At 39.2% G+C, this 27,119-nt stretch overlaps 1 protein-coding gene across 1 annotated transcript; it reads left to right on the forward strand.

The window, feature by feature from the left end:
- The first annotated feature begins 516 nt into the window (after positions 1-516).
- cabcoco1 (ciliary associated calcium binding coiled-coil 1) lies at positions 517-26,636 on the forward strand. The gene is made up of 7 exons (XM_072373906.1): positions 517-574; positions 676-740; positions 16,475-16,644; positions 20,753-20,897; positions 23,527-23,599; positions 23,675-23,726; positions 26,252-26,636. The coding sequence occupies exons 1-7, from the start codon at positions 530-532 to the stop codon at positions 26,281-26,283; spliced, it is 582 nt and encodes a 193-aa protein (XP_072230007.1). The 5' UTR covers positions 517-529; the 3' UTR covers positions 26,284-26,636.
- The last annotated feature ends 483 nt before the right edge of the window (positions 26,637-27,119 follow it).

Here is a 27,119-nt window from a genome sequence, read left to right on the forward strand (position 1 = left end):
TGACAGAGTAAATGCGACACAGGTTTTAATATGATCATGGCCTTGATGCTCTCATTGTTTTAAAAGTATTACATGCAAATACTCATTAGACTGTGGTTAAGCTTCAGGGAAATGCTGAGGCAAGTTCACTGGAAGAAAACCAGCATTTTTAAAATATCCAAGCACCCTGTATCATAGCTACATGTGTGACGTTTTTAGCAAATCAATAGGTTTGGAAACCGGTCCAAAATTCAGCGAGTAATTCTATTTTAAGGTTGAGGAGTACCTCTTTCCTTCGTAAGTTGATGCACCGGTGCCTCTGCCAGCGTGTACCAAGATGGTGACGCTTTAGGTAAGCCCTTCCACACATAAAGAATCTTGAATACTCTTCTGTCTAAGGGTAGGATGACCGGTCCAAGATGGCGGCCGTATTTTTCGTGCCTCAGCGGTCGATGCGGCGTCTACTCTTTATGTCTATGCTTCCACAGTCGATGCGTTGTCTGTGTATATGGGTTTGACAGCACGTTGCCATGACGACATCAGAATAGACATGTCCGGACGAGCTAGTCGTCGTGAGAAAGAGGAACGACCAGAGGTAGTGCATGTAACCGACATTCTACAAAGGGCGTTTGTTTTGTTTTACGTTAGTGACAGTGAATTATTCTTCTGTAAGAAACAGGAAGTTTTTTTTTGCAGTGGAAAGCGCTTCCTCCCCAACAAATCGAAGACTTGTTGAAGATGAGTGCAGAGGAACTGCAGTTGTAAGTACAGCAACCATGCAAACCTACGTTACTGCCTGCTAACTACCTTAACTGAAGTAATGACATGACGGTTGTAGGGAGAGTAATCACTGATCATTTCTATGATATCAAAATAGTATTTTTTTATGGCTCTAAGTAATTTTGCTTTGTTGTTATCAGAGAAAAAACAGCACTACCTACCGTCCGATTTAATGCCAAATTTAAAGTTTCTAAGATTGCATAAAAAAACTATTAACACTTCTCAAACATGCAGCCGTCTTCATCTCTATTTTTAATGTCTTATGTCTATTCTGCTAATATCGATTTGTCCTGTTATTACAGAGGTTTAAGGGCGGGGTGAAATTGGTTTCATATTCGACATTCGCCAATTTTCCGGCGTAGTAACTGTAATAGCGTCACGAAAACCGCACCAATCACCCTCAAGATGGTATCATTTTGTACAGAAAACTATGACTAAAATTTCACAGGCTTTATCAACTCAACAGAATAACGAAGTCTGGCGAAAGATAAAAGTAACCGCGCTGAATATACGTCTTAGTGCCTTACGGCAGGCAGAGCGCTAAGGGACCATCGAAAGAGTGCAACTATTTATTTTTTTACTTACTTGAAAGTCATGTAATGAACATGCAACCACTTGTGATGTGTTTGTGAACTCACTATAAAACTTTCACAACCACTTAATTTCCAGCAAAAAAAATAATTTAGGCAGAATATGTGGTCAGTGTGCATATTTTATTCATATTTTAGACTTTTATTTCTTAATAACTCATTGTTTTTGGGTTTTTTTTACATATCGACACCAAACTCACTTCTGATGAACTCATTGTTCAGATCCCACACCCTTTATTATCAAGGACCACCTTTTAATTTTTTTAAAAAGTCATAAGTAATCAGTGTATATGATTCACTCATATGTAAGGCTTTTATTTCGCAATAGCTCTCTTGTTTTTATAGATATCGACTTCTGGTGTGTTCTAGGACTGATTGTGTAGTTCTAACACCCTTTATCATCAAGGAGCACCTTTTCATTTTTTTTAAGGTCATAAGTAATCAGTGTATATCAGGGGTGTCAAACTGATTTTAGTTCAGGGGCCGCATACAGCCTAATTTGATGCCAAGTGGGCCGGACCATTAAAATCATAGCACAGCTCATCATAGCTATAAATAACAATACGTTCATGTTTTCCGCTTTGTTTTAGTAGAAAGAAGTACAATTACATTAGGATATTTTTAATTTAATGAACTATCCTTTTACAAAACATGTTATGAAAAACTTCAGATTTCTCAAGAAAAATGTGCAATTTGCTTCAGTTTATCATTTACATGTGTGCATTACAACTGATTACAGTGTTTGTACAAAGGCATAAAACTTTAAGTCACAGGTATTTAGAACTGAAAAATATGGTAGCTTATTGCACTTTAAGACTGAATCAACTTATCAAGGTGTAGGAATTATTTTCCCGAGTGTAATAATTCTCAAAATTTGAATTGACTCCCCACATCTTACAGACCAAAGTGGTGGCCATTTTAAATGTATAAGAAAGAAAGTAATCACCCGGCCTGTAAATATAAGATTTATACATGAAACATACATAGAAAATGTATACATAAAATGTATGACCAAACTCTTTTGTAGTGCAGCTGGTGACTAACAAATTGCACAATTTTTAGCTGTTATTACAGCAAGGATAAATTTTCTATATTATATATTTTTTGAGTGCAGAGCACCTAAAAGCAGAAAGTATATTTTTTGAGTGTAAAATGTTTCTGATGCAGCATTTTACAAGAATTAGTCTAGTTTAGACTACATTTTTTTGCTCCTGAAACTTGACATCTTTTAGCCTGCACAATTGTGTCAGGCGTCAGGTCCTGAGTAGCAGCCAGTTGAGCCTTGAGCGAAGCTTTGTTTTATTGATGTTCATTACAGAGAAAACCTGTTCACTGTCACAGTCTGCACTATTAGTTTGTATTGTTATGTCACAGTTTGTTTAACCATGTTATGTTCTAGTCATGTTTTTCCCCTGTCACGTTCAGTTCACTCACGTCACCTGTCTAATTCTTCTTCTTCTTCTTTGATGTTTAATGGCAGCTGGCATCCTTGGTGTTGCATATGCCGCCATCTACTGGACTAAATTTCTCTCTTTTTTTTCTTTCTTATTTCTTCTTTTCTATATTCTTTTAATTATTCCAGTGTTTACCAAGAATCTTATTGTTATTCTCCTGCCTTCTTTAGACTTAGCAGATTCTACTATGTTTTTCAAATTATATTCTGTTATTCCTGCCCTCTGCAGCCCTATCTTCATTATTTCCCTCTCCCTTCCATATCTGGGACATGCTATCAACACATGTTCCACTGTTTCCTTCTCCCCACAGCTACACTGCCCAGTTGGATGTTTCCCCATTATCTTAAGTGTATTATTCAGTTTACAATGACCTATTCTTATCCTGCTAATAATGACTTGTTCTGTTCTGTTCTGTCCATAACACCCTGCCTCTCCTGCTACACTTTGTAATTTATATAAATGTCTTCCTTTTTCCTGATTCTTCCAATATTGATTCCACTGATTGTTTATTTCTTTCCATACTAAACTTTTCCCCTCTGTTTTTGATCATTTTACTTTCATTTCCTCCACCTCTTTCTTTACTGCATCCTTAGCAGCTTTGTCTGCTTTTTCATTTCCTTTTATTCCTACATGAGCTGGTACCCACATGAACACTATTTCCCTCCCCTGTTGCATTAATCTGGATGTTTTTAACTGTATTTCATATAAAATTTCCTGATGTGTTTTTGCTGTTCCGCTTTTAATACTTAAGAGTGATGAAAATGAATTGCTACATATAACTATTCTCCTATCCCTCACCCCCTCCATCCATTCAATTGCTATCAATATTGCACATACTTCCACTGCATATATACTTAAATGATCTGATGTTCTTTTTTAAATTGTCTTATTATAAATGGGAACCACCATTGCTGCTGCTGTTACTCCTGTTGCCTGTTCTTTGGACCCATCTGTATATATATACACATATTCTCCATATTTTTCCTCCACATAGTTATAAAATTCCTGCACTATATCTGCTGTTTTATTTCTTTCCTTGATGTTCCACATGTTTAAGTCTACATTTGTTTCTTGTAGCATCCATTTTGGTATTACTGTCCACAGAACTGTTGGGCTGAATTCCATATGATGTATTTTTAGTTGTTCTGCTAAACCCTCACTGACCCACCCAAAACTCGTTTTTTCCTCCTTCCCCTTTTCCCAGCACATCTACAGAACTGTCTTTGCTGGATGTTCATCTTTGTGTCCTTTTAAATTTACCCAGTAGTTGGCTATTAGCTGTTTTCTTCTGAGCCCTAGTGGCATTTCTACTGCTTCAACCTGTAGTGAACATACTGGTGCTGTTTTTATTGCTCCGAGACAAGTTCTTAATGCTCTGGCTTGAATTATATCTATTTGCGAGAGTACTGATTTTGCTGCCGATCCATATCCCACACAACCGTAATCTATTCTAGACCTTATTAATGCTATGTATATATATTTTAATGCTGTAAAATCCGCACCCCACTCTAACCCAGCCAAACAACTCATAATATTCAATACTCTCTTAATTCTCTCTACAATTCCCTTCACATGCTCCCTCCATGTTAATCTAGAATCCATTATCATTCCTAAGAATCGAAAGCTGCTTACTCTCTCTAAGTTCTTTCTGTACAAGTTTAACTTTTTATTTTCACTAATTTTCTTTTTTGAGAAGAACATTACTTTACTTTTCTCCACCGAAAATTTAAAACCCCACTCTTCTCCCCATTTCTCCACTTGATTTATCCCTTCCTGTAGTTTCTTAACTATGTGATCTATGTTGCCTCCCCTCTTCCATAATGCCCCATCATCTGCAAACAAAGATATTCCCATTCCTGCTGGTATACTGTCGAATATATCGTTTATCATTATTGTAAATAGCGTTGGACTTATCACACTCCCCTGCGGTGTGCCATTCTCTACCACATAGCTCTCTGACACCTCCGACCCTATTTTAACTTGTATAACTCTTTCATTTAAAAAATCCATAGTCCAGTTAAACATGTTTCCCTCAATTCCCATTCGATGCATTTTAATTAGCAATCCCTCTCTCCACAACATGTCATATGCCTTTTCCACATCAAAAAACACTGCTGCCACTGTTTCTTTATTTACTTGTGCTTTTCTTATATCATCTTCAATGCATACTACTGGATCAATAGTCCTCCGACCTCTTCTAAACCCACCCTGATGTCTAGTTACCAATCCCCTTATTTCTATATGATACATCATTCTTTCATTTATCATTCTTTCCATTATCTTACCTATATGGGATGTTAGTGCTATGGGCCTGTAATTTATTGTCTTACTATGATCTTTCCCCGGCTTCCTAATTGGTACTATTATTGCCTCCTTCCAACTTCGTGGTACTTTCCCCTCTTTCCATACTTTATTGAATAATGTTGATATCTTTGTTAATCCCCCCTCACTTAAATGTTTTATCATAGTGTAACATATCCCATCTTTGCCTGACGCACTCCTTCTTGTGTTCTCTATTGCTCGTTTAATTTCTCTAATTGTAAATGGTACATCTATTTCGTTTTCTCTACTTTCTTTTCTTATTAACACCTCCCTGTTTTCGTCTCTCTTTTTCTTCCTTCCATTTCTTCCCTCCTCAGTTAAATTATTTGAACTGTGCACCGCAACAAAAGTTTTAACCATTAATTCCGCCTTTTCTTTATTAGTTATAGCCACTTCCTCTCCAGAACTCAGGACTGGATAAGTCCAATCCTTCCTATCCCCACCCATTTTCCTCAACATTCCCCATACTTCTCCTATCTTAGTTTTGCTCCCCATCGATCCACAAAATGTCCCCCAATACGACCTCTTTGCTTGTCTTATTGTTTTCCTTACCATTGCTTGCGCTTGCTTATATTGAATCATGTGTTGAAAGTTATGGTATCTTTTAACTTTAACTTAAACGCTTTATTTCTACTCTTTATTGCTTGTTTACATTTTTCATCCCACCATGGTACTAACTTGTTTTTCTTTCTCCCTGAACTTTTAGGTATATATCTGTTTGCTGCTGATATGATCCCCTGCTTTATGTCCCTCTCCATCATTTCCACCTCCACATTATCATTAACCCGATCCAGATTTTTTTCACTTTCCTTTGTAAACTCTATCCAATTTGCTTTTTCAAAGATCCATCTTCCCCCTACTCTCTCCGTGTCCTGTACTGTCTCTATATTTATTTTATTATATATAGGGTAGTGATCACTTCCTATGGTCCCTTTTTGATACGCATTCTAGTCACACAGTGGTGCTAATACATTCGTCACTATTGTCAGGTCTATAGCCGACTCCTTCCCAGTATTTACATCTATCCTTGTCCCTCTTCCATCATTCACACAAACCAGATTCTGTCCATCTAACATTTCTTCTACTATTTCTCCATTACTGTCATTTTTCTCACTCCCCCACAATGTATTATGAGCATTAAAATCTCCACACCACACTGTATTTCCATTGCTCTTGCCCCCCATTTCTTCCAGTTTCTTTATATCCAACTTCCTGCATGTGTTATAAAAATTTATTATTGCCAACTTTCTCTTCCCTATCCATATTTCTATTATAATATTCTCCATCTCAACTCCAATATCGATAACCCTGTAAGGAATGCCCTCTTTAACAAACGTGACACACCCACCTCCTACCCCTTCTTCCCTGTCCCTTCTGACTGCCACGTATCCTGTGATAATAAAATCTAAATTTGGTTTTAACCATGATTCCTGTATGCACAATATGTCTGGTTTTTCCTGCTGACTATATATGAATTGTTTAAATTCCTGACCATTAGCAATTAGACTTCTTGCATTCCATTGAAGGATTATTATTATTATTATTACTATCCAATACATGATGAATCTTGACTGGCCTGAACACTTAACTCATCTCTCACTTCTTCCCATCGTATCCCTCTCATACCCAGATGATGTACTGCTGCTTTGACTATGATTTGTATTCTTTTCGGTTTTAGATTTAACATCTGCAGTCGCATTTATGACCCCTGCTATGAATGTCGCCGATCTTTTTTTCTCCTCCACCATTTTATTTTCAATTTCTTGCCCAATATCCGTCACCACTTGTTTCTCTCTATGCTTCTGCTTATCATTCTCCTTTCCCGCTCTCCTGGCAGCTTAGGAATACGATATTTTCTCATTCACTTTCATCCGCTGCACTGTTATCTCTTTCTTCATAGCCTCACATCCCCAGTATGCTACACTATGTTCTCCTCCACAGTTACAGCATTTTGGTTTCACACCTGTCCCACATTTCCCATATTCATGGTCCCCTCCACACCTTGCACACCTTCTTTTCCCTGTGCACCTGCTAGCAATATGTCCGTACTCTTGACAGTTAAAGCACCTCATTGGTTTTGGGACAAATTCTCGAACACTATACTTTACAAATCCAAAATAAATTTCTTTTGGGATCGTTTTTGCATCGAATTCTATAACCGCTGTTTCAGATTCTTTTTTCTCAGGCCCTCTTGTCATTCTTTTAACATCTTTAACTGTTGTATTTCTTACAACTCTAGTTACTATTACTCTAGTAAGTAGTAATAGAAAGATGTATTTCTTTCTATTACGACTTTCATACTGATTCCAAGTGGAACCCCTGTTATCACTCCCTTACATCCAAAACTTCTCTGCTCTCCAACTCTCACCGTTTTTGTAACTTTAATTTTTCCTACACTCACCATTTTCCGAGCTTTTTCCACTTGTGTATCTGTGTTGCACCCGATTAGCTTTCCATCTCCTAACACTTTAGCGTATTTGACTTCTCCTACTTGTGTTCTGATTATTTTTGTAATTTTTAATGGATCCATTTTTTTTAACTCCCCCTTCACCTTCAAATCTCACTACAACATTACAGTTTCCCTTCTTCCTATTCCTTTCCTCATCTTCCTGTCCCTCACTCTCCGTGTCTTCTACGCTATCTTTATCTTCTTTCTTTCTCTTTCTCCCACTTTACCCCTTCCTCCTCTCCCTACTTGCTCCCACTCACCACCCTTTTTATCAATCTCAAACTCCTCTTCAGTCATCTCCGTATTGTTACTACTCTCCCTATACCCCTCCATTTTACACCCGCTTACCAAAAGTAGCGCTAGGATATCGCTACCGGACCTGTACAGGCCATCGGCCGATATCCCCCACTCTACTCTCCGTAAGTTACTTTTCTACCTACCTTCTACACTCTAGTGATGATGTTAAACACTCCTTATTTCACTTTTTTCCTCTCGTGTTGTTTTTGAATTTACCGCACTCCACCAAACTATCCTTCCGAACCGAAATCTCGCGAGCATCTGGCCTGTGTCAGGTGACCAAGGCCATACTCCACCTGTCTAATTGTTCACAGCTGCACCTCATGTCACTGATCACTCCCCTCACAGTATTTAGCTTCCTGGTTTACTTTCATTCATCGCAGAATCCTCACGATCCCTCCATGCTTCGTCACGAAAAAGCTAAGTTTGGTTACCTGCCTCATAGTCTTGTTTTGTCGTAGCCTTGTTAAGTTAATCATAGTCATAGCGTTTATTTATAGTCTTGTTTTTGTCATAGTCCCTTTCCACAGTTAAGTGTTTTTTTGATCCGGCTCTGCCGCGCCTTTTGTTCATGCTCCCTGTCTTGATTTGAGAAATAAACCTTGTTTTTGAACTAAAGAGAACTACACCTGGGTCCTACCTTCCACGATCCTGACATTCACAAAGGTAGGTAGTCCTAAACATGCACAATTTTTTACAGCTATTTGGGGTACCCTGGCAGGAGATACTGATAAAATGTGTCCAAGTTCAGTGAGGCAAATGTGTTTTTCAAATTTGTATCACATTGCAAATCAATTATTTCTAATTGGATATCGACGGGCACATTAGAAGCTTTGACTGTGAAGGATGAGCGAAAAACTGCAAATTCTGTCACGAGTTCACCAAAGACCTGAAACCGTTTCTCAAACTCCCACAGCAATCCTGAAATCTTGTCTTTGTACCGTTTCATATCAGCATTAATGACAGTCACACTTACATTTCTTAGACAGGAGAAATGAGCAGTGTCACCACATGACAGCTGTGTCTCCCACAAAGTCAGCTTCAAGTTGAACGCACGTATGCTGTCGTAATTCTGTGTGACAACTTTTTTACGGCATTGCAACATTTTGTTAAAATTATTGAAGTGCTCTGTAATAAATGCAAGGTCCTGCAGCCATTCCAGAGATTGTAATTCCATCACTGGCTTTCCTTTTGTCTCCATAAACTGTCCAATTTCCTCTCATTGCTCAAAGAAAAGCTTCAGCACAGCACCTCGGCTTAACAATCTTACTTCAGTGTGGTATGGCAGGCCATGGGTAATTTTATTGTCACTGAGAAGGCAGTCAAACTAACGATGATTCAGACCTCTGGCTCAGATAAAATAAACAGTTCGGACATCCACCTCCATGACGTGATACATTTTTAATGACTTGCAACACAATGCCTCCTGGTGTAAAATACAATGAAATGTCCAAAAAGCATCTCCTCCATTTTCGACTTGTACTTTCTCTCTTAATTTTGTCACAATGTCTGCTTTTTTTCTGATCATTGATGGCGCGTCATTTGTAGCCAAGCTGACAGTACGCGACCAGTCTACTCCGACTCTGTCCAGCGCATAAACGAGAGAGCTGAAAATGTCCTCTGCTGTTGTGGTGCCCATCATAGGCACCAACTCAAGGAACTCCTCTGTGACGGCCAATGTCTAATCAACTCAACGAATAAATATAGCCAGTTGAGTGACGTTTGTAACGTCAGTGCTCTCATCAATTGCAACAGAAAATGCAAGAAATTACTTGACTTTGTGTTTCAGTTGGCTGTCCAAATCTGTGAATCGTTCTGAAATCCTCTCTGCAATAGTATTCCTAATCAGGCTGATGTTGGCAAAAGCTTGTTGCTTCTCGGTACATACGAGTTCTGCAGTCTTCAGCATGCATGTTTTGATGAACTCCCCTTTGTAATACGGCTTTGATTCTAATGCTATGTCGTTAGCAGTTATATAGCTGGCTTTTACTGCTGCATCACTGACCTCTCGGCTCAGAGTGAAAACAGACTGCTGTTTCTTCAGACCCACCAGCAACTCATTTATCTTCTCTCGTCTCAGTTGTCCTTGCAGGCTGTTGTATTTTTCACTATGCTGAGTCTCATAGTGGCGCCGAATATTATATTCCTTAAACACCGACACGTGTTGCATACACATCAAGCACACAGGTTTCCCATTCACCTCTGTGAATGAAAAGTAAGCTGTCCATTTTTCTTGGAAAACTCGACAAAAAACTCCTTTTTCACAAAGACATTTTGGCTAATGAGGATGTAAAGGCAAGTACAAAAGTAAGTAGATGTATCGTAGTAATCACTGAACATTAGCTGTGTCTATCTCAGCATTGTTTTGTCTTTTTCTTCTTCTTTCAGCTGTTCCATGTCTAAAACAGTGCACCCATAGTGGACAATTTAGGAATAGCACTTTATTAAAAAAATTCTAGTTCAGGTCTCATTGCAATTTTTCACTTTCAGATTTATCCTGCGGGCCGGATTGAACCCCTTGGTGGGCCAGTTCAGGCCCGCGGGCCGTACGTTTGACACCCCTGATCTATACTTTACCTTCAGCTACTGATGCTTTCCAAAATAGAAAATTGAGAACAATTGTAGTAATTGTAATTAGCAGTTAAAATACTACGAGCAGGCTTTGTCTTTTGTTGAAAATAGTAGACACATGTAAATTGGGATTCACAGTAATTAAATACGTAAATCACATTTTCATTCATTGTCTTACAGTGGAATCATATGATTGGTGACACATTGGAAGTGATGCTGTCTGAAATTTAAAGTGTTTGTTTTACATTACACACATAACAGACACATTCATACTTACTTACATGACGTATCCACCTTGTATGTGAAATCAGCAAAGGCCACAGTTCTACGTTGATGTGACTGCTTCTTTTTCCTTGTCCTAATCTTCATCCAACATGGCAACACAGGTCAGATGGTACCACCTCCTGCATTTAGTACATTCAATCTGAAATGCATTTTTAAATCACATTTCCAACATCATTAGATCAGGCTTTCTAGAAAATACTGCAAATTGTATATGTGATATCAGATGTTTTGCCAAAACCGTATCCATTGCAGGGGTGATTTTACAGTGCTACTCTGTATCTTTAAAAGTCTTAAATTAAGTTAATATTACATTTATAAATTACCCATTTTGTGTTTCCTTTCTGTCCAGTGGGATTCTCCTGGCCACAACTGGAGCAATGGTCTGTTACAATGAAGACTAAAATATAGGAATTTTACAAGTTATACGTTCACTGTACATTAAAGGTGGGGCCAATAATCCTTCAGCTTCAGCGTCCATCTCACTTTCAGCTGCAGCTGTATCTTCCTCACTCTGTGATAGGCCTTCATCAACATTGACAGCACCTTTATTGATGGTAGATTGAGTCACCGATGTCCTAACACCTTTTCGATTTTGGTGCCAAATAGTATACAGCCATTTTCTATATATGTTTTGGTTGATGCCAAAAAAAATGACAGAAAGCTCTGGCCAAGTTTCTGAGGTCCAAGAGGTTTCTTTTTTTCAAAATCTGACAATATGCTAAGGATATTGTCTTTGCCACCAGCCCTTATCCAAAGATCGTCTTTTGGAATTCTTCCACCGTTTTTAGTACGGCCCATGATGATGAAAAACTGTTTCTAGGCACTTCAAATAGACACATACGTAATGTTACATCACTTTGTGCAAGATTGAATTGGTAAAAAATATTTAGAAAAGCTGTTTCACTGAGTACCAGTTAACTAAAGTGTTTTTCAGGTCAACATACTAAGTTCATATTTGATCAAATCTGACTATTTCATTATAATTTTAATACAGACCTGTTTTTCTCGAAACGTCCTTGGTCCTTCAGTTGAATTCTTGTGAGGGGGAACCTCAACACGAATGTACCATATTTTCCTGTTTTTCCACAGGACAATCTCTCCCAACTTTGATATATTGCAGTAAAACCAATTAACCATCCAAAATATATTTTTGTTAAGCCACCAGCGCTAACATTTGACATGCGTCCGGATCATGAAAGTTAGCACTACTGAGCAAGCTAACTTCTTGTTTTTAAAATAAGACACTAGTCATTCAAAGGCAATCGAGTTGATTAAAACTGAACAAGAATAAAACTATTTTATCGAATTTTGATGTAGTATGAAACCTGTTTCTTCCATAAGTAGTTCATGAAACCTATACTGCCAGACTAAGTACATCATGGACTACTACAACCATGACTACTGTAAAGCACTATTACCAGGGTGCGATTTGTAAAAAAAAAACAAGAGGTGGGGATAATTTTGGAAACATTTTATTCAGAAAAATGACCACACAACAGTGGGAAAACATGAAAACCTATGTTTTCTCCATTGATATAAACTTTTGTTTTGAAGCGGATGACACAGACAGGAAGGTGGACTTGTGCAACACAAGGAAATCCGGTTGGTTTTCAAAACAAAACTCCTGACTTGCTCCCGGTAGATCAAAATCACACTCAAAATGAACATGGACCCTTTGTATTTTGGTTGTTAATATATAATGTGGGACCTACACAATGAGTTCTGGAACACATCAGAAGTGGCTTGGTGTCGATATCTATAAAACAAGAGAGCTATTACAAAATAAAAGCCTTACATATGAGTGAATCATATACACTGATTGCTTATGACTTTTTAAAAAAAATGAAAAGGTGTTCCTTGATAATAAAGGTTGTGGGACCTCAACAATGAGTTCATGAACACATCAGAAGTGATTTGGTGTCGATATGTATAAAAACAAGAGAGCTATTACCAAATAAACGCCTTACATATGAGTTATTTATATACACTGATTACTTATGACTTAAAAAAAAAAAGAAAAGGTGCTCCTTGATAATAAGGGGTTGTGGGAACTACACAATGAGTCCTGGAACACATAAGAAATGGTTTGGTGTCGATATCTATAAAAGCAAGGGAGCTATTACAAAATAAAAGCCTTACATATGGCTGAACCTGATGCACTGATTACTTAGTAGAGTTTTTAAAAAAAAAGAAAAAGTATGCCTTGATAATAAAGGGTGTGGGACCTCAACAATGAGTTAATCAGAAGTGAGTTTGTTGTCGATATGTAAAAAAAAAAAAGGTTACTTTTCTCTTTCGCCAGACTTCGTTATTCTGGTGAGTTGATAAAGCCTGTGAAATTTTAGTCTTAGTTTTCTGCACAAAATGATACCATCTTGAGGGTGATGGGTGCGGTTTTCGTGACGCTATTAAAGTTACTACACTGGAAAAATTGGCAAATGTCGAATATAAAACCAATTTCACTCTGCTAGGTTGAAGCTCCTAGCAAAGTAAGTTTAGAGCTGTGAAACAGCGAAGGCCCTATTGTATTCCTTGGCGTTATTATTATTATTATAATTATTATTAGGGCCCGAGCTGTTATATGTGAAATGTATATGTATATATGTGTTATGGCGTTTTTGGATTAAAAGCCATATCATCATTGCAAGGTCATGAAACTTGGCACACAAGTCCACGCTGACGACCTCATACGTATGTAGAGAATATTATGTGTGGTTGGAGGAAAATGGCTCTGTTGCGCCCCCTACAAATTTTCTAAATACCCCTGCCATTGGGCTTAGTTTGGAGTAGGCTGGTGAAATTCGGTACACGCCTTTGTCATGCCCAGGTGCACAAAAACTCCTCTTGACATCATGGCGCCTCCTACAGATTTAATGGTAACAACTTTAAACGTGGTTAGGTTTCTCTTAAGCCATGGGGAAATAAACTTAGGAGAATCTTTTTCCAAAGTCTGAAGGGTGTAGCCGTAGCAGGGCGGCGAAGATCGTGTTATGGCGTTTGTAAATTAGTTTTGCGTAGGCTGGCGAAATTCGGTACACGCCTTCATCATGCCAGGCGCACAAAAAAACCTCTTGACATCATAGTGCTGGGTCCACAGGAAGTCGGCCATTTTGAGTTGAACATGCAAATTGGTGCTTTTTTCCACACCTCGCATTTGATCGAACTCCTCCTACAGATTTAATATTAACGGCTTCTAACTTGGTGTGTTCAGCCATGGGGGATTAAAAGTTGTGATCAAATTTTTAAAATTCTAAAAGGTGTGTCCGTGGCAGGGCAGCGAAGGTTCTATTATGGTGTTTGTGGTTTGATAGCCATATTATCATCTCAATTTCATGAAACTTGGCACAAACATCCATGCTGAGGACTTCATACGTATGTAAAGAATATCATGTTATATCAGAGCAAAATGCTCTGTAGCGCCCCCTAACAATTTTCAAAAACCCTGCTGATGATGTCTTCATACGCATGGGATTCTCACAGCCTGCTCCACACTTGACAGACAACTGTACTGTACGATGCGTGTCAGTCAGCATCCAACGCCTACTCCGACATGTGCTCGTGCTCGGGCCCAATCAACGCTGCATGCAGCTATCTGAAGGAGTTATTATTAGGGCCCGAGCTGATGGGGGATTAAAAGTTGTCATCAGATTTTCCAAATTGTAAAAGGTGTGTCCGTGGCAGACCCTCAAACTTGGACTATGTGTGTTCGCCACAAAACACATAGTCACTAATAACTTTTGCATACATTGTCCGATCTTCACCAAACTTCATAGGCTTGCCAGGGACTCTGCTCTGACTGCATACATATATGCATAGTGACACTCACCTATAGCGCCACCTGCTGGTGGTTGGAAAGTCCCTCTGTTTCCACACCTCGCATATGATTGAACTGCTACTAGAGATTTAATGCTACCGGCTTCAAACTTGGTCAGGTTACTCTTAAGCCATGGGGGATTAAAAGTTAGGAGAATTTTTTGTAAAGTCTGAAGGGTGTGGCCGTGGTGGGGCAGCGAAGATCATGTTATGGTGTTTGTGGATTAAAAGCAATATCATCGCAATGTCATGAAACTCGGCAAACATGTCCACACTGACTACCTCATACGTATGTCAGTAATATTGTTTGTGGCCAGAGGAAAATGGCACTGTAGCGCCCCCTACAAATTTTCTAAATACCCCTGCCATTGGGCTTAGTTTTGCGTAGGCTGGTCAAATTCAGAACACGCCTTCATCATGCCCAGGCGCACAAAAACGCCTCTCGACATCATGGCGCTGGGGCCACAGGAAGTCAGCCATTTTGAATTGAACGTGCAAATAAGTGTCGATTTTGACTTTTTACACGCCTTGCATCTGATCAAACTCATCCTACTGATTTAATACTACCGGCTTCTAACTTGGTGTGCTTACTCTTCAGCCATGGGGAATTAAAAGTTGTGATCAGATTTTCCAAATTCTAAAACGTGTGTCCGTGGCAGACCCTCAAACTTTGACGATTCGCCACTGCTCGCCACAAAACACAAAGTCACTCATAACTTTTGCATACATCATCCGATATTCACCAAACGTCATAGGCTTGCCGGGGACTCTGCTCTGAGTGCATACATATGCACATACTGACACTCACATATAGCGCTGGTGGTTAGAAATGTCACTGTGTTTCCACGCCTCACATATGATCGAAATCCAACTACAGATTTAACAGTAATGGCTTCAAACTTGGTCAAATTACTCTTCTGCCATGGGGGATTAAAAGTTAGGAGGATTTTTTCCAAAGTCTGAAGGTTGTGGCCGGGGCAGAGCCTCAAACTTTGAGGACTTGCTACTGCTCGCCACAAAACACAGTAACTTATAACTTTTGCATATATTGTCTGATCTTCACCAAACTTCATAGGCTGCACTTGGGCTCCACCCAGAATGCATACATATGCCAGAAATTACACATGCTTATAGTGCCACCTACTGGTGGTCAAATAAGTCACTTATAACTTCTCCATACATTGTCCGAACTTCACCAAACTTCATAGGCTGCACTTGGGCTCCACTCAGAACACATACATATGACCAAATTTATACATGCTTTTAGCGCCACTTACTGGTGGCCAAAAACGTCACTTTTTACGCCTGGCGGTACTATGCCAGGCTGGGATTCTAACATCCTGCTCTACACTTGACGGATAGCTGTGCGGTGCGCATCGGACTGAGTCCAGCGCATACCCTGATGTGCACACCTGCGAGGGCCCGTTCATGGTGCTTGCAGCTTTAATTGTTTTATTTGTTTTCTTTCATTTTTATTTACCAATTAATGAATTTATTCATTATTTATTTATTTATTTATTTTGTGGTTAGATATAGGACACACCTATCAGCCAAAACATTATGACCACTTTGTATTGAATAGGTCTCTGTCATGCTGCCAAGCATGGTGTAGACAAAAACATCTAAATACCAGTAGTTCCTTTGTAATTTGGGCTTGCTTTCCCTGGAGTCCAACAGATACCATTAGATTGGTATCTGGGGAGTTTGGATGTGACCCGCTGCTGACATCCTGGGGGACTATGCTGTAGCCTTGTCAGTGGTTCAGTGTTTGTGGCTGATTTGTGTAAAACTAAAATACAACTGAAGTGCCTTGAGATGATCTTTGGAATTTGGCGCTACATAATACAAACTGAACTGAGCTGAAAATAATCAGATCAGTGGTATGAGCAGGACTTTGGAGACTATTGACTGCTATTGTCTGTTCTATTTTTAAGAGCACTGACGGAGGTTCTGGGCTGCAGGAATCATCAGACCTGTATGAAGGAAGCTGTCCTGCTTGATTACTACACCCGTGGTTTTTGGTGGGTGAAGGAGGCCAACTTTACCCCAGGACAGGCCTCTTTCACTATGGATGTGCTACACATGCTGTTGGACAACATAAGAGGTTGGGAAGGCTCAGAAAGAGAGATGATGACAAGCACAGATAAAAAACAAACTACTTATAATGCTGAATTTTGAATACCATCACAGGCATTTGCTTCTCCAAAGCTGAACCTAATAATATTGCTGTTATAGGCTGCTTAAAAGCTGCTGCCAGTAATTTAATCACTAATTTTTGGCAATGGTACATTTATTCTATTATGTTACTTAAAGTTGCAGTTGGTAACTTGAATAAAAGTAACTTCTTGTGATATTTCCTAAAACTGTCCCTATGCCCAGGCAGTAAGACATGAGACTTGTAATCTGTTAAAAAAAGAGCAGCTCTATTGGTCCCACCTACTGCGATTTTCAAGAATTTACTGAGACAAAACAACCAATCAGAGCTAGAGCAGCGTCTGATGGAGTGTCTGACATCTGTCAATCACTCCTCACACACAGGCTGCGACCCGGCTCTTCCTCTGCTCATGCTGCCAGCTGTCGCACTGTCAGGACAGCTCTGTGAGCTGCGGCAGGAGGCTGGTGAAAGTTATGGTGGAACAACAGCTACTAGCAAAAGAGAAAGTGCCCATACCGCCGCTGCCAACAACAGCATATGGCTAAGACAAGACAAAAGAAGATGTCCGGGTAAGACAAAAAAGCGAAAAAGAAAGAACTTAACCGAACCAGAGATAAAAAAAAATATAAAAAAGAGTAAATATTGGAGTAGCTTTTCAGAGGTGGAGGGAGCTACGTGACCTGAAAGGGTTTAAAACCGATTCCAAGTTAGCAACATTTCTGCTTGACAGGTAATTACCCCTGCTTGGTTTCTATTTGTTTTGATTTTTGGGGGGAATTTGTGACAGTAAACCTCCGGAGCGAGTATGGTTAGTTCCGTGCAGGGCCTGCTCTGGGTAATATGGCGCTCCAGGCGAGAGTCGTTTGGGCTCTCCCTTAGAGATAGGGTGAGAAGCTCGGTCATCCGGGAGGGGCTCGGAGTAGAGCCGCTGCTCCTCCGCATCGAGAGGAGTCAGATGAGGTGGCATCTGGTTAGGATGCCTCCTGGATGCCTCCCTGGTGAGGTGTTCCGGGCATGTCCTACTGGGAGGAGACCCGGGGAAGACCCAGGACAAGTGGCCTGGGAACGCCTCATGGTCCTCCCGGAAGAGCTAGAGGAAGTGGCCGTGGACAGGGACGTCTGGGCTTCTCTGCTCAAGCTGCTGCCCCCGCGACCTGACCCAAATTAGTAAATCCAAATAGTAAATTTTGATTTATTTGAATACTAGGTTACATTGCAGCCAACAGCCAAGCTTACAATAAACACAGTTTATCTTAGGATTCCTCTCATACATTCCTGGTGTTTAGGCTTTATTCTGAAGCTTTTACCCTCTATTTACTTCACAAGTTCAATCAATGTCAGCTTGGCAGCCGTTTGCAAGATATTTACAATAGTATATTGTAAATGTATAGTAGAGTATGATAGCTAGGGAACCTGTCTATGAGTAGTAACTTTAGTAGTAGTAACGACAGTATCGTACTGCTATTTAATACAGCAAGGTTAGCTTTGCACTTGATGTTAGCCAAAATGAAGAAATCAACACCTAATGCTTTAAAAGTTAAATTAAAGTTACATACTTCTGCTTTGGGACAGTTTTTCCTCCTCCTCCTTCCTTCGCTTTCTAAAAGCAGCACCTGATGGCTTGGGTGCAGTTTTCATTATACAAGATGAAAAAAAAGATGTTGCTAAAAATAACACAACAACATCCTTGTTTATTAACTGAAGAAGCTGGAATGCGCTGCCCCTCCCCCACCTCACCTTCCACTAGCGTCAGGTTCAGGGCGCATGGCAGCCGGTCACCTTGGTCACCTTTGGCTCAATTCCGCTGCCATTCCTCTGCTGTTAATTTAGCTCTTCCAAGCTTCATCAATACCTCATAACAAGCAGTTGAGGACCACAAAGCATACCAGAAGACACCAGAAGAGAAAGGCAAGGTGAACCGAGGACCAAAAGTGGAATGTGAGCTACGGTTAGTGTCAGGAATGGTGGAGCAGGAAGGTAGGACCCAGATGCAGAACTTAAAATTCAAAAGGTTTTATTAAAAAAAATCTAAATCACAGCAATGCTGGAGAAAAACTAGAAACTAAGGAACTAGAAAATTCACAAAGAGAAAAACTAAACTCTACAAAAGACTCGAGAGGACACTAAACCAGAAAAACACAAAAACAGTCAAGGATCATGACAGTTATTTCCTGTGTCATTCATTCATGTGATCATTGCAGAAAACTCCCCTCAAAGCTCTAGTATCCCAGCCTGTCTGAGCAGCCAAAATGCGCAACTCAATGGAAAATACTGATATGGACTGGCTACTTTGCCATAGGTTAAATAATCGCCGGGCAGTTTCTTCTTCACGTAAAGGGTGACAAAAGATAGACTAGACATTAGCAAAAAATATGACATAGGAAACAGAGTCTATAGGATTTGTGATGAGATATGCTTCTGCCCATTCAAGAGCCATAAGGGCTATTCTGTTCCTCTGCTGTTAATTTAGCTCTTCCAAGCTTCATCAATTCCTCATAGCAAGCACTTGAGGACCACAAAGCATAGGCACCAGAAGAGAAAGGCAAGGTGAACCGAGGACCAAAAGTGGAAAGTGAGCTACGGTTAGAATGTTGCCTGTGTCATTCATCCATGTGATTATTGATACACATGGCAATTCATCCAGACTCTTAGGATCATCATGGGTGGCCAGTTCATTCAGTTCTTTCATCCTGTCATTCAAGGCATTGCAGAAAACACCCCTCAAAGCCATAGGTTAAATAATCGCCGGGCATTTTCTTCTTCTCGTAAAGGATGACAAAATATAGATGATAAATCAGCAAAAAATATGACATAGGAAACAGAGTCTATAGAATTTGTGATGAGATATGCTTCTGCCCATTCAAGAGCCCTTATCTTTTCATAAGCCAATAAGGTGGGAAATCCTGGTGTAATCATTGGGAAAGGTATTGATCGCTTAAGAGCAGAAACCCATCACAGCAACCTGGCTGGATTGTGAATGGATGGCAGGGGAGTACCTATATGAAGCTAAATCACTCTCAATTATCACAAATACATAGGACAAGTTTCACAAACGCACAGGACAAGATTCACAAATGAGCAGGACGATTTACAAATGCGCAGGAGAATTCACAAGTGCTCAGGACGGCAAATACATTTTTCATATTGAGCTTTTCTGTTCCTTTTATTATTTATTTAAAAGAAAAAGTGTCAAGAAATGTGAAGGATGGGTTGAAATGTATTATTTGTATCTTAAAGTATAATTATTTTATTTTATTTTTTTTCACTTTGAGAATTCAATTTTTGCGCCCCTCCAGCAGATGGCGCCCCAGGCGACTGCCTGGTTCGCCTATACTCAGGGCCGGCCCTGGCTCCGTGACATAGTGGCTAGGTAGAGTTAGATTTTTTCTGATGCTAAGGCTAATGTTACTGGTTGTCATTTAGTTAGAAAACAGTAGAAAATACCTTTATAAAGTGACCAGGCAGTCACGGTTTGGTGTTTATCTTTGTATGTGTAGTGTCATCCATGTCGCGTATGCCACTTTGCCTCTTCAAGTCGCGTCAGTTGAGTATCTTTGGCTGTTGTCATGGCAGCAGCGAATTTTCAGTCTAAGTCTGTTCTCTTCTCCAACTTACCAACTGCAGCTTTAAGTGTGTCCCAGAGAAAATAGGTTCCACAAAGAATTTCCTGGATTTTCTCTGAGATATCTCACAGAAAATCTGTACAATTATGGTGTAATATTTAAACGAAAAGAGAGTTAAATGAGAGAAGCTTAATAAATAAACAAATTATATATTAGAATGACCAATTATGAAAAAAAATATTCTAAATAGACTGTAACTTTGAAAGACAGTGACTCGTACCTCTTAGAAGTATTGTTTATATAGTTTATGAAGGTTCACCATGTAACAGTTCTACATTAATTATTACAGATTCAGTGTGTAAAAGGTGTTCCTCTTTTTTCTAAATTAACAAAAGAAATATATTTGTCTCAATAGCTGATTAATCTAATCTAAAAGGTTTTGCTGAATGCATATCAGAATCACAGCAGTAATTTATGCTCTATTATCATATCAGAGAAACAGATGGGTTTGGTGGATAATTTGATGGAGTTGGCGAAGGCCTTGAGTGCTGCCTGCCAGCACTCAACTTCAGAGGAAGATGTCAATTCACTTCTAGACAGTAATGAAGCTGCAGCGTTCATATGCTACATTAGAGACAGGTAAATATGGGTTGATATGGAATATCATTATTCACCATGAACTAAAACTATTACTATTAACTAGAACTTAAACTCTTTATACTCCTTATCCCCAACTAATACTTGTACATGCAGATCTTCTATTGGTTGGATGGTGACAGTAAACACAAACTCTTTTCACAAGTTTTATATATGTATATATATGTACATACATATATATACATATAAAGCTTTTATGTTGGATGGAACTGCCCCCTGGGTATCTGGGGGTCTGGTTAATCTGCGCTGCTAGCCTCTTAAGTCTCTGTCTCATGTGAGGGCCTGGTGCAGTCCAGCTCTTCTTACTGAAAATTTTGTCTTGGATGTCTGACTCTGTGATGAGTTTGCTGTGGTCAGCTCTCCGATCCACTAGCTATGGAGCATTGGTGTTATCTTATGTGTCATGAGTAGGTGGTAACGCAGATTTTAAACAGACAAAGAGACAAACAAAAAGGACTCCAACTTGCAATGCAACTTTCGGGCCAATTAATGTGTGGGTTGTGCTTCTAAAACCAAGAGAATCCTAGAATTATGGGAATGTAAGTCAATTGAAACACAAATAAATTTAATGCACTCTAGGTGGTTGCCTGATACGATGAGTTGAATGGGCTCGGTTTGGTGAGTTACAGTAGCCAGAGATTGTCCATTTAATGCAGAGACTGCTGTAGGAGTATCCAAAGGTTTGAAGGGAATTCCTAATTGGTGGAGTAGTAGCCCCTGAATCGAATAAAGCTTGGAGAGGTCAAATGTCATGGCCTATACAGATAATAGCTGGGAGTTGCATGCGAGGAAAGTTCTTATTTGGGAGAGCTTCGCCTGCTAGTATCTTCACATTTACTGATGGACACAGACTTTTGGCTGCACCAGACAAGTGGTGAAAAAATGACCGGGCTGACCGCAATGAAAAGCTTTGGCTCAATTCTGCTGCCATTCCTCTGCTGTTAATTTAGCTCTTCCAAGCTTCATCAATTCCTCATAGCAAGCACTTGAGGACCACAAAGCATAGGCACCAGAAGAGAAAGGCAAGGTGAACCGAGGACCAAAAGTGGAAAGTGAGCTACGGTTAGAATGTTGCCTGTGTCATTCATCCATGTGATTATTGATACACATGGCAATTCATCCAGACTCTTAGGATCATCATGGGTGGCCAGTTCATTCAGTTCTTTCATCTTGTCATTCAAGGCATTGCAGAAAACTCCCCTCAAAGCCATAGGGTAAATAATTGCCGGGTAGTTTCTCCTTCTCGTAAAGGGTGACAAAAGATAGATGATAAATCAGCAAAAAATATGACATAGGAAACAGAGTCTATAGAATTTGTGATGAGATATGCTTCTGCCCATTCAAGAGCCCTTATCTTTTCATAAGCCAATAAGGTGGGAAATCTTGGTGTAATCATTGGGAAAGGTATTGATCGCTTAAGAGCAGAAACCCATCACAGCAACCTGGCTGGATTGTGAATGGATGGCAGGGGAGTACCTATATGAAGCTAAATCACTCTCAATTATCACAAATGCGCAGGACGATTTACAAATGCACAGGACGATTCACAAGAGTGTAGGACAAGATTTACAAATGTGCAGGACAAGAGTCACAAATGCGCAGGACAAGAGTCACAAATGCGCAGGACAAGATTTACAAATGCGCAGGACAAGATTTACAAATGCGCAGGACAATATTTACAAATGCGCAGCTGGTCCATATATACACAGCAATCATGAGAAGATGTACTGTAGGAGCGAGAGTGCAACCCCAGGAAGCACGGATCCGCCCATAGGCAGAACACAGGCTGCGTTGTCTCCTGAGAAAATTGTTGGAAAGAAGAAACAAAGGAAATGTAAAGATAATGCCTGGCTGTGGTGTTGTATTGGTTTCTGAGTCTTAGCTGCGGTCTGCAGAAGCTTTCCTGGGTGGAGTTTTAACCTCATCAGGAGCAGCCAGTCTTTGCCAGATTGTCAACAACTTTTCTGTGGTAATCAGGCCATTCCAGTGTTACTCTTGTAATATTTGTTAAGCGTTATTCTTACCTGTATCTTCTGCTTTACTCAGCTTCCTCTGTGTCTTTTTATGCTGATTCCCATCAGTGGTTTGGCTCAGTTGATTTTACCCGTGTTTCACTTCCTCTGGAAAATGATCAAGGATACCAAGCTTTGTAACTTGCCTGCATGCTCACCCTCCGCCGACTCAGTGCCTCCTCACCAAAGCCAGTATCTCCCCTCTTTAAGTAAATCAACACCTGATAAGTACGGAGAACCATTCATCATTTGTCTCCATTTGGAAATTCCTGGCATCTATTAAACTCAACCGTGCAAGGATTAACTCGCCTCTCCTTTTTCTCTCAGAGACTCGTCACCTACCTGGACTGCTTCCCTATGCACACGCACCACCACCAATAGCTTTCGAAAATAAATTATTCTTTACTCAGATTTTAATTCTTGGTGTCCTCCTTTGGAATCCACCTTTGTATTGGCCCTCTTAAGCCATGACGGTTAAAACCCCAAGACTGCCCAATCCTGACAGTATCGTTTAAAATAGTTGTGGTAGGTCTGTTGTATGCTACATTGTGTTTAAATAACTGAAGAGACTTTCTAACTTTGTGTTGTGTTGGCTATAGTCTGATTCAGAAATACAGGCTCTATGAATGTCTCTTGAACACATCCAAAGAGGAACTACTGGCAGGCATAGAGGTGAGGCTTCTTGTGTGTGTGTGTGTGTGTGTGTGTGTAATGCCTTCATGTAAATTCAATAATGCTGTTTTTCAGGACACTATTGAGATGTTCAGTTTTCAGGATGCTCTCATCCCACTGGAGGAAGGTAATTCCACTCACCTCTTCTTTCATAATTAGCCCCAGCTGCTCTTGAGAGAAATTAATGGATAGATGGATGGAATGAATCTGACCTGTGAGTTGCACTGGCTTCAACCCCTGGTCCTTGTGTCTACATTTGTGACTTTACCATAAGACTGGCCACCTTAGGCCAAAGGTAGACTTATTATCAGACTTGTGGCTGATAATACCACACGGCATGTGCTAACCACCACACCACTGTGTAACTCTAGTATGATGGTTTTTTACGGAATTAATCAAAATATACAACAGTATATATACAGTTTAATCATGAAAAGTATTGCTGATTGTTTTGATATACTTCATGTATTTGTCAAATGAAATGCAAAACAATTAAATCCATTGTCATCAGCCTTAAACTTTTGGACTACCTAGCATATGGATGTCAGGTTGTGCTACAGAACTGTGCTCTGCTTGGAAAAAGAATATAAAAGGGATAAAACAGCTAGCTTCTGTATATATATGACATTCATAATGAATATTCGATATTGTCGATAGGACTATAGGATGGAACAGACTGTAAAACTCAGAGTCAGCATGGATTCATAATGCAGGGAGGGATCTAGCCATTTCAGTTTGTGTTTCAACATATGTCAAGTATGTATCATCATAAGATCATATAATTAGATTTCAAACTCATTCTACTATACACTGTGTGAAATGCATACACAGTGTGATAGTCTAGTACAGTGGTTCCAAACTGGTGGGTGGTGACCCAAAAGTGGGTCGCGGACACGTTTTCAATGGGTCGCCAGACTCTGACTGGGGAAAAAAAAAAAAATCAGAAAAATGACCATGCTTTAATTTTGAAGGGCTCAGAATGCATGCTATTCACACTCGTAAACAGTAGGTGGCGACGATACCCTGTAATGCTAATTGACTCCCACCATTTTACAGATAGAAGAAAAGCTATGGTTTGTTTTCATATGAGAGTGACCACATCAGTCCAGCTCTGAAGTCTTTACACTGGCTGCCTGTCCATCAGAGGATAGACTTTAAAGTTATGATGCTGGTCTATGAAGCTCTGAATGGTCAAGGACCAAAATACATCAGTGACCTCCTGACCCACTATGAACCTTCCAGGCCCCTCAGGTCATCTGGATCTGGTTTTTTATCAATTCCCAGAGTCAGAACCAGACCGGGAGAAGCTGCATTCAGCTTCTATGCTCCACATGTCTGGAACAAACTCCCAGAAAGCCTCAGATCAGCTGAAACAATCGGTGTATTTAAGTCCAGGTTGAAGACACATCTATTTTCAGCTGCATTTGAATAAGGTTGAGTTTCAAAACGGAATCATATTTTAACTATTGATTTTATCTTTCATATATATATTTTTTTCTGATTTGATCTATTGTTCTTATTTCTTTCTTTTGTTTAAATTTTAAATCATGCTTTTTATTTCTTCTGTTTTAATGTCTCTGTAAAGCACTTTGAATCACCTTGTTGTTGAATTGTGCTATACAAATAAACTTGCCTCGCCATAGCTGAACGCAGGTACGACATTAACTCCATAAAATATGGATTTTCTTATATTGAGGATGAAAGGATGAACGACCTCAGTGCACGTCTTGATTTTGAATTAAAATGCAGCCACTTGAGTGTTAAAGGGAATTAACACTCTTTTAATTGCTTTTGTTTATCGTTAAACTTGAAATTTGTGTCTGTTGACACACTGTGATATTTTATTTAATGTCAGGTTCAAACTGAAACATAAAGAAATTTGAGATGTTAAAATGTTCCTGGGTCTCACCTTTTCTATAACAAATGATGGTGGGTCCTGAAGCCTTACCAGTTGGGAACCACTGCTCTAGTGGTTCTCGTACAGCCTCACATATTGCCCTAGTGAGCTATACAATAGATAATCGTTTGTAGAACTAAGGCAAAAAAAAGGAAAAAATGTTGTTATTCTGAGTACTTTCTGACCTTTCTTTCCTAACAGTGACACCCCAAGTTCATTGTTACCTAAAGAAGATATTATTGTTTGAATATCAATTACAGTCATTCATGTTTTTATTTTGGAAAAAAAAGCTGCAAATACAAAAACATTTCCCTTGAAAAATAAATAGTATATTGGTTAGTTTCTGTCTTACATATATTACAACATAGAGCAACATTAGCATTCATTATAACACTTACTTATGCACACTTGATGAACTATGAAGTATTTACTTCCATTTAGTTTTCTTCTTTTGGTACTAAGCTATGAAGTTTAATCAAATTGTGCAAGTTGTAGGGCTCTAAATCAAAATAATAAGCCAAAGGAAGCTTCATTATGGAGGCATTACTAAACATTCACAAGACAACACATTTTCTTTTACCCATAGCTACTGGACTTATTTTTAATTTATTAATCAGGTTTAAAATGAATGTGGAATATACTTGCATAGCATCATATTACAAAAGAAGTCAGAAGTAAAGCAGAAATTTCCTCATATTTTAACACCTATTATCTTCTGCCATCTCCTAATCTGTCTGTTTGTGTTTGATTCACAGGCTTAGTTCAAGAGGAAACGCTCCACTGTTAAGACTAGACTTCTTGAAAGGCACTCATCCTAATTAACCTAATCTGAATAACTGTTATCTATTAATGTCAAACGCAAAAACCCTATTTTTGATGAGTGATTCAACTTGATAAGTCTAATGCCTTTTTGTTGTTTAGTTTTTGATGTTTATAGTTTCGATGGCATTATTGTTTTGTTTAATTTAATGTGTACATGTAATCATTTTCTGTCTGTGTTCTTTTTCTGAGCTGCTAATTGGCCAGGATTTTATATCTCAAGAGTTCAATCTTCTGGTTAAATAAAGATTTTAACAAATAAAACCAAGTGTTGCATTCAATAACATGTACTTCAATTTCTGCCTCATGTAAATGAAATACTGCTCATCGAATCGTGTTATCCAATCTTATTCAATTTTGTCAACTAATTATTTTTGCACTGTTTCAGAGTGCTATGTTAAATACATTTGGAATAAAAAAGGTTAATTTAGATATAGAAAATCAGTTTATTATCCACAGTCTCTCAAAATGTTTCTATACAATTCAAACCCATAAATGGCATTTTCTCTATGCTGCCAATGATACATAAACATACATAACGTTTCCTTTTGTTCTCACTACCTCCATATATCCAAGATACCAGTGATGTGCTCGACTAGATTTAGCAACAAGAGAACATTGTCACAAAGAAAATTCTAACCACCATGCACTGTAAAACCTCTGTCAGTGGTTTTGTCCATGTGACATTGATTTAATTAAATTTGGTTTATATATGTTTATGCATTTAGCAGACACTTTTATCCAAAGCGACTTACTGGTTGGCAGATAGGGTAAGGGGCTCTTGCCTAAGGGGAATACCCTAAG

Source organism: Leuresthes tenuis, unplaced genomic scaffold (assembly GCF_036924035.1).
Source record: "Leuresthes tenuis unplaced genomic scaffold, fLeuTen1.0.hap1 SCAF_20, whole genome shotgun sequence".
Taxonomy (NCBI): domain Eukaryota; kingdom Metazoa; phylum Chordata; class Actinopteri; order Atheriniformes; family Atherinopsidae; genus Leuresthes; species Leuresthes tenuis.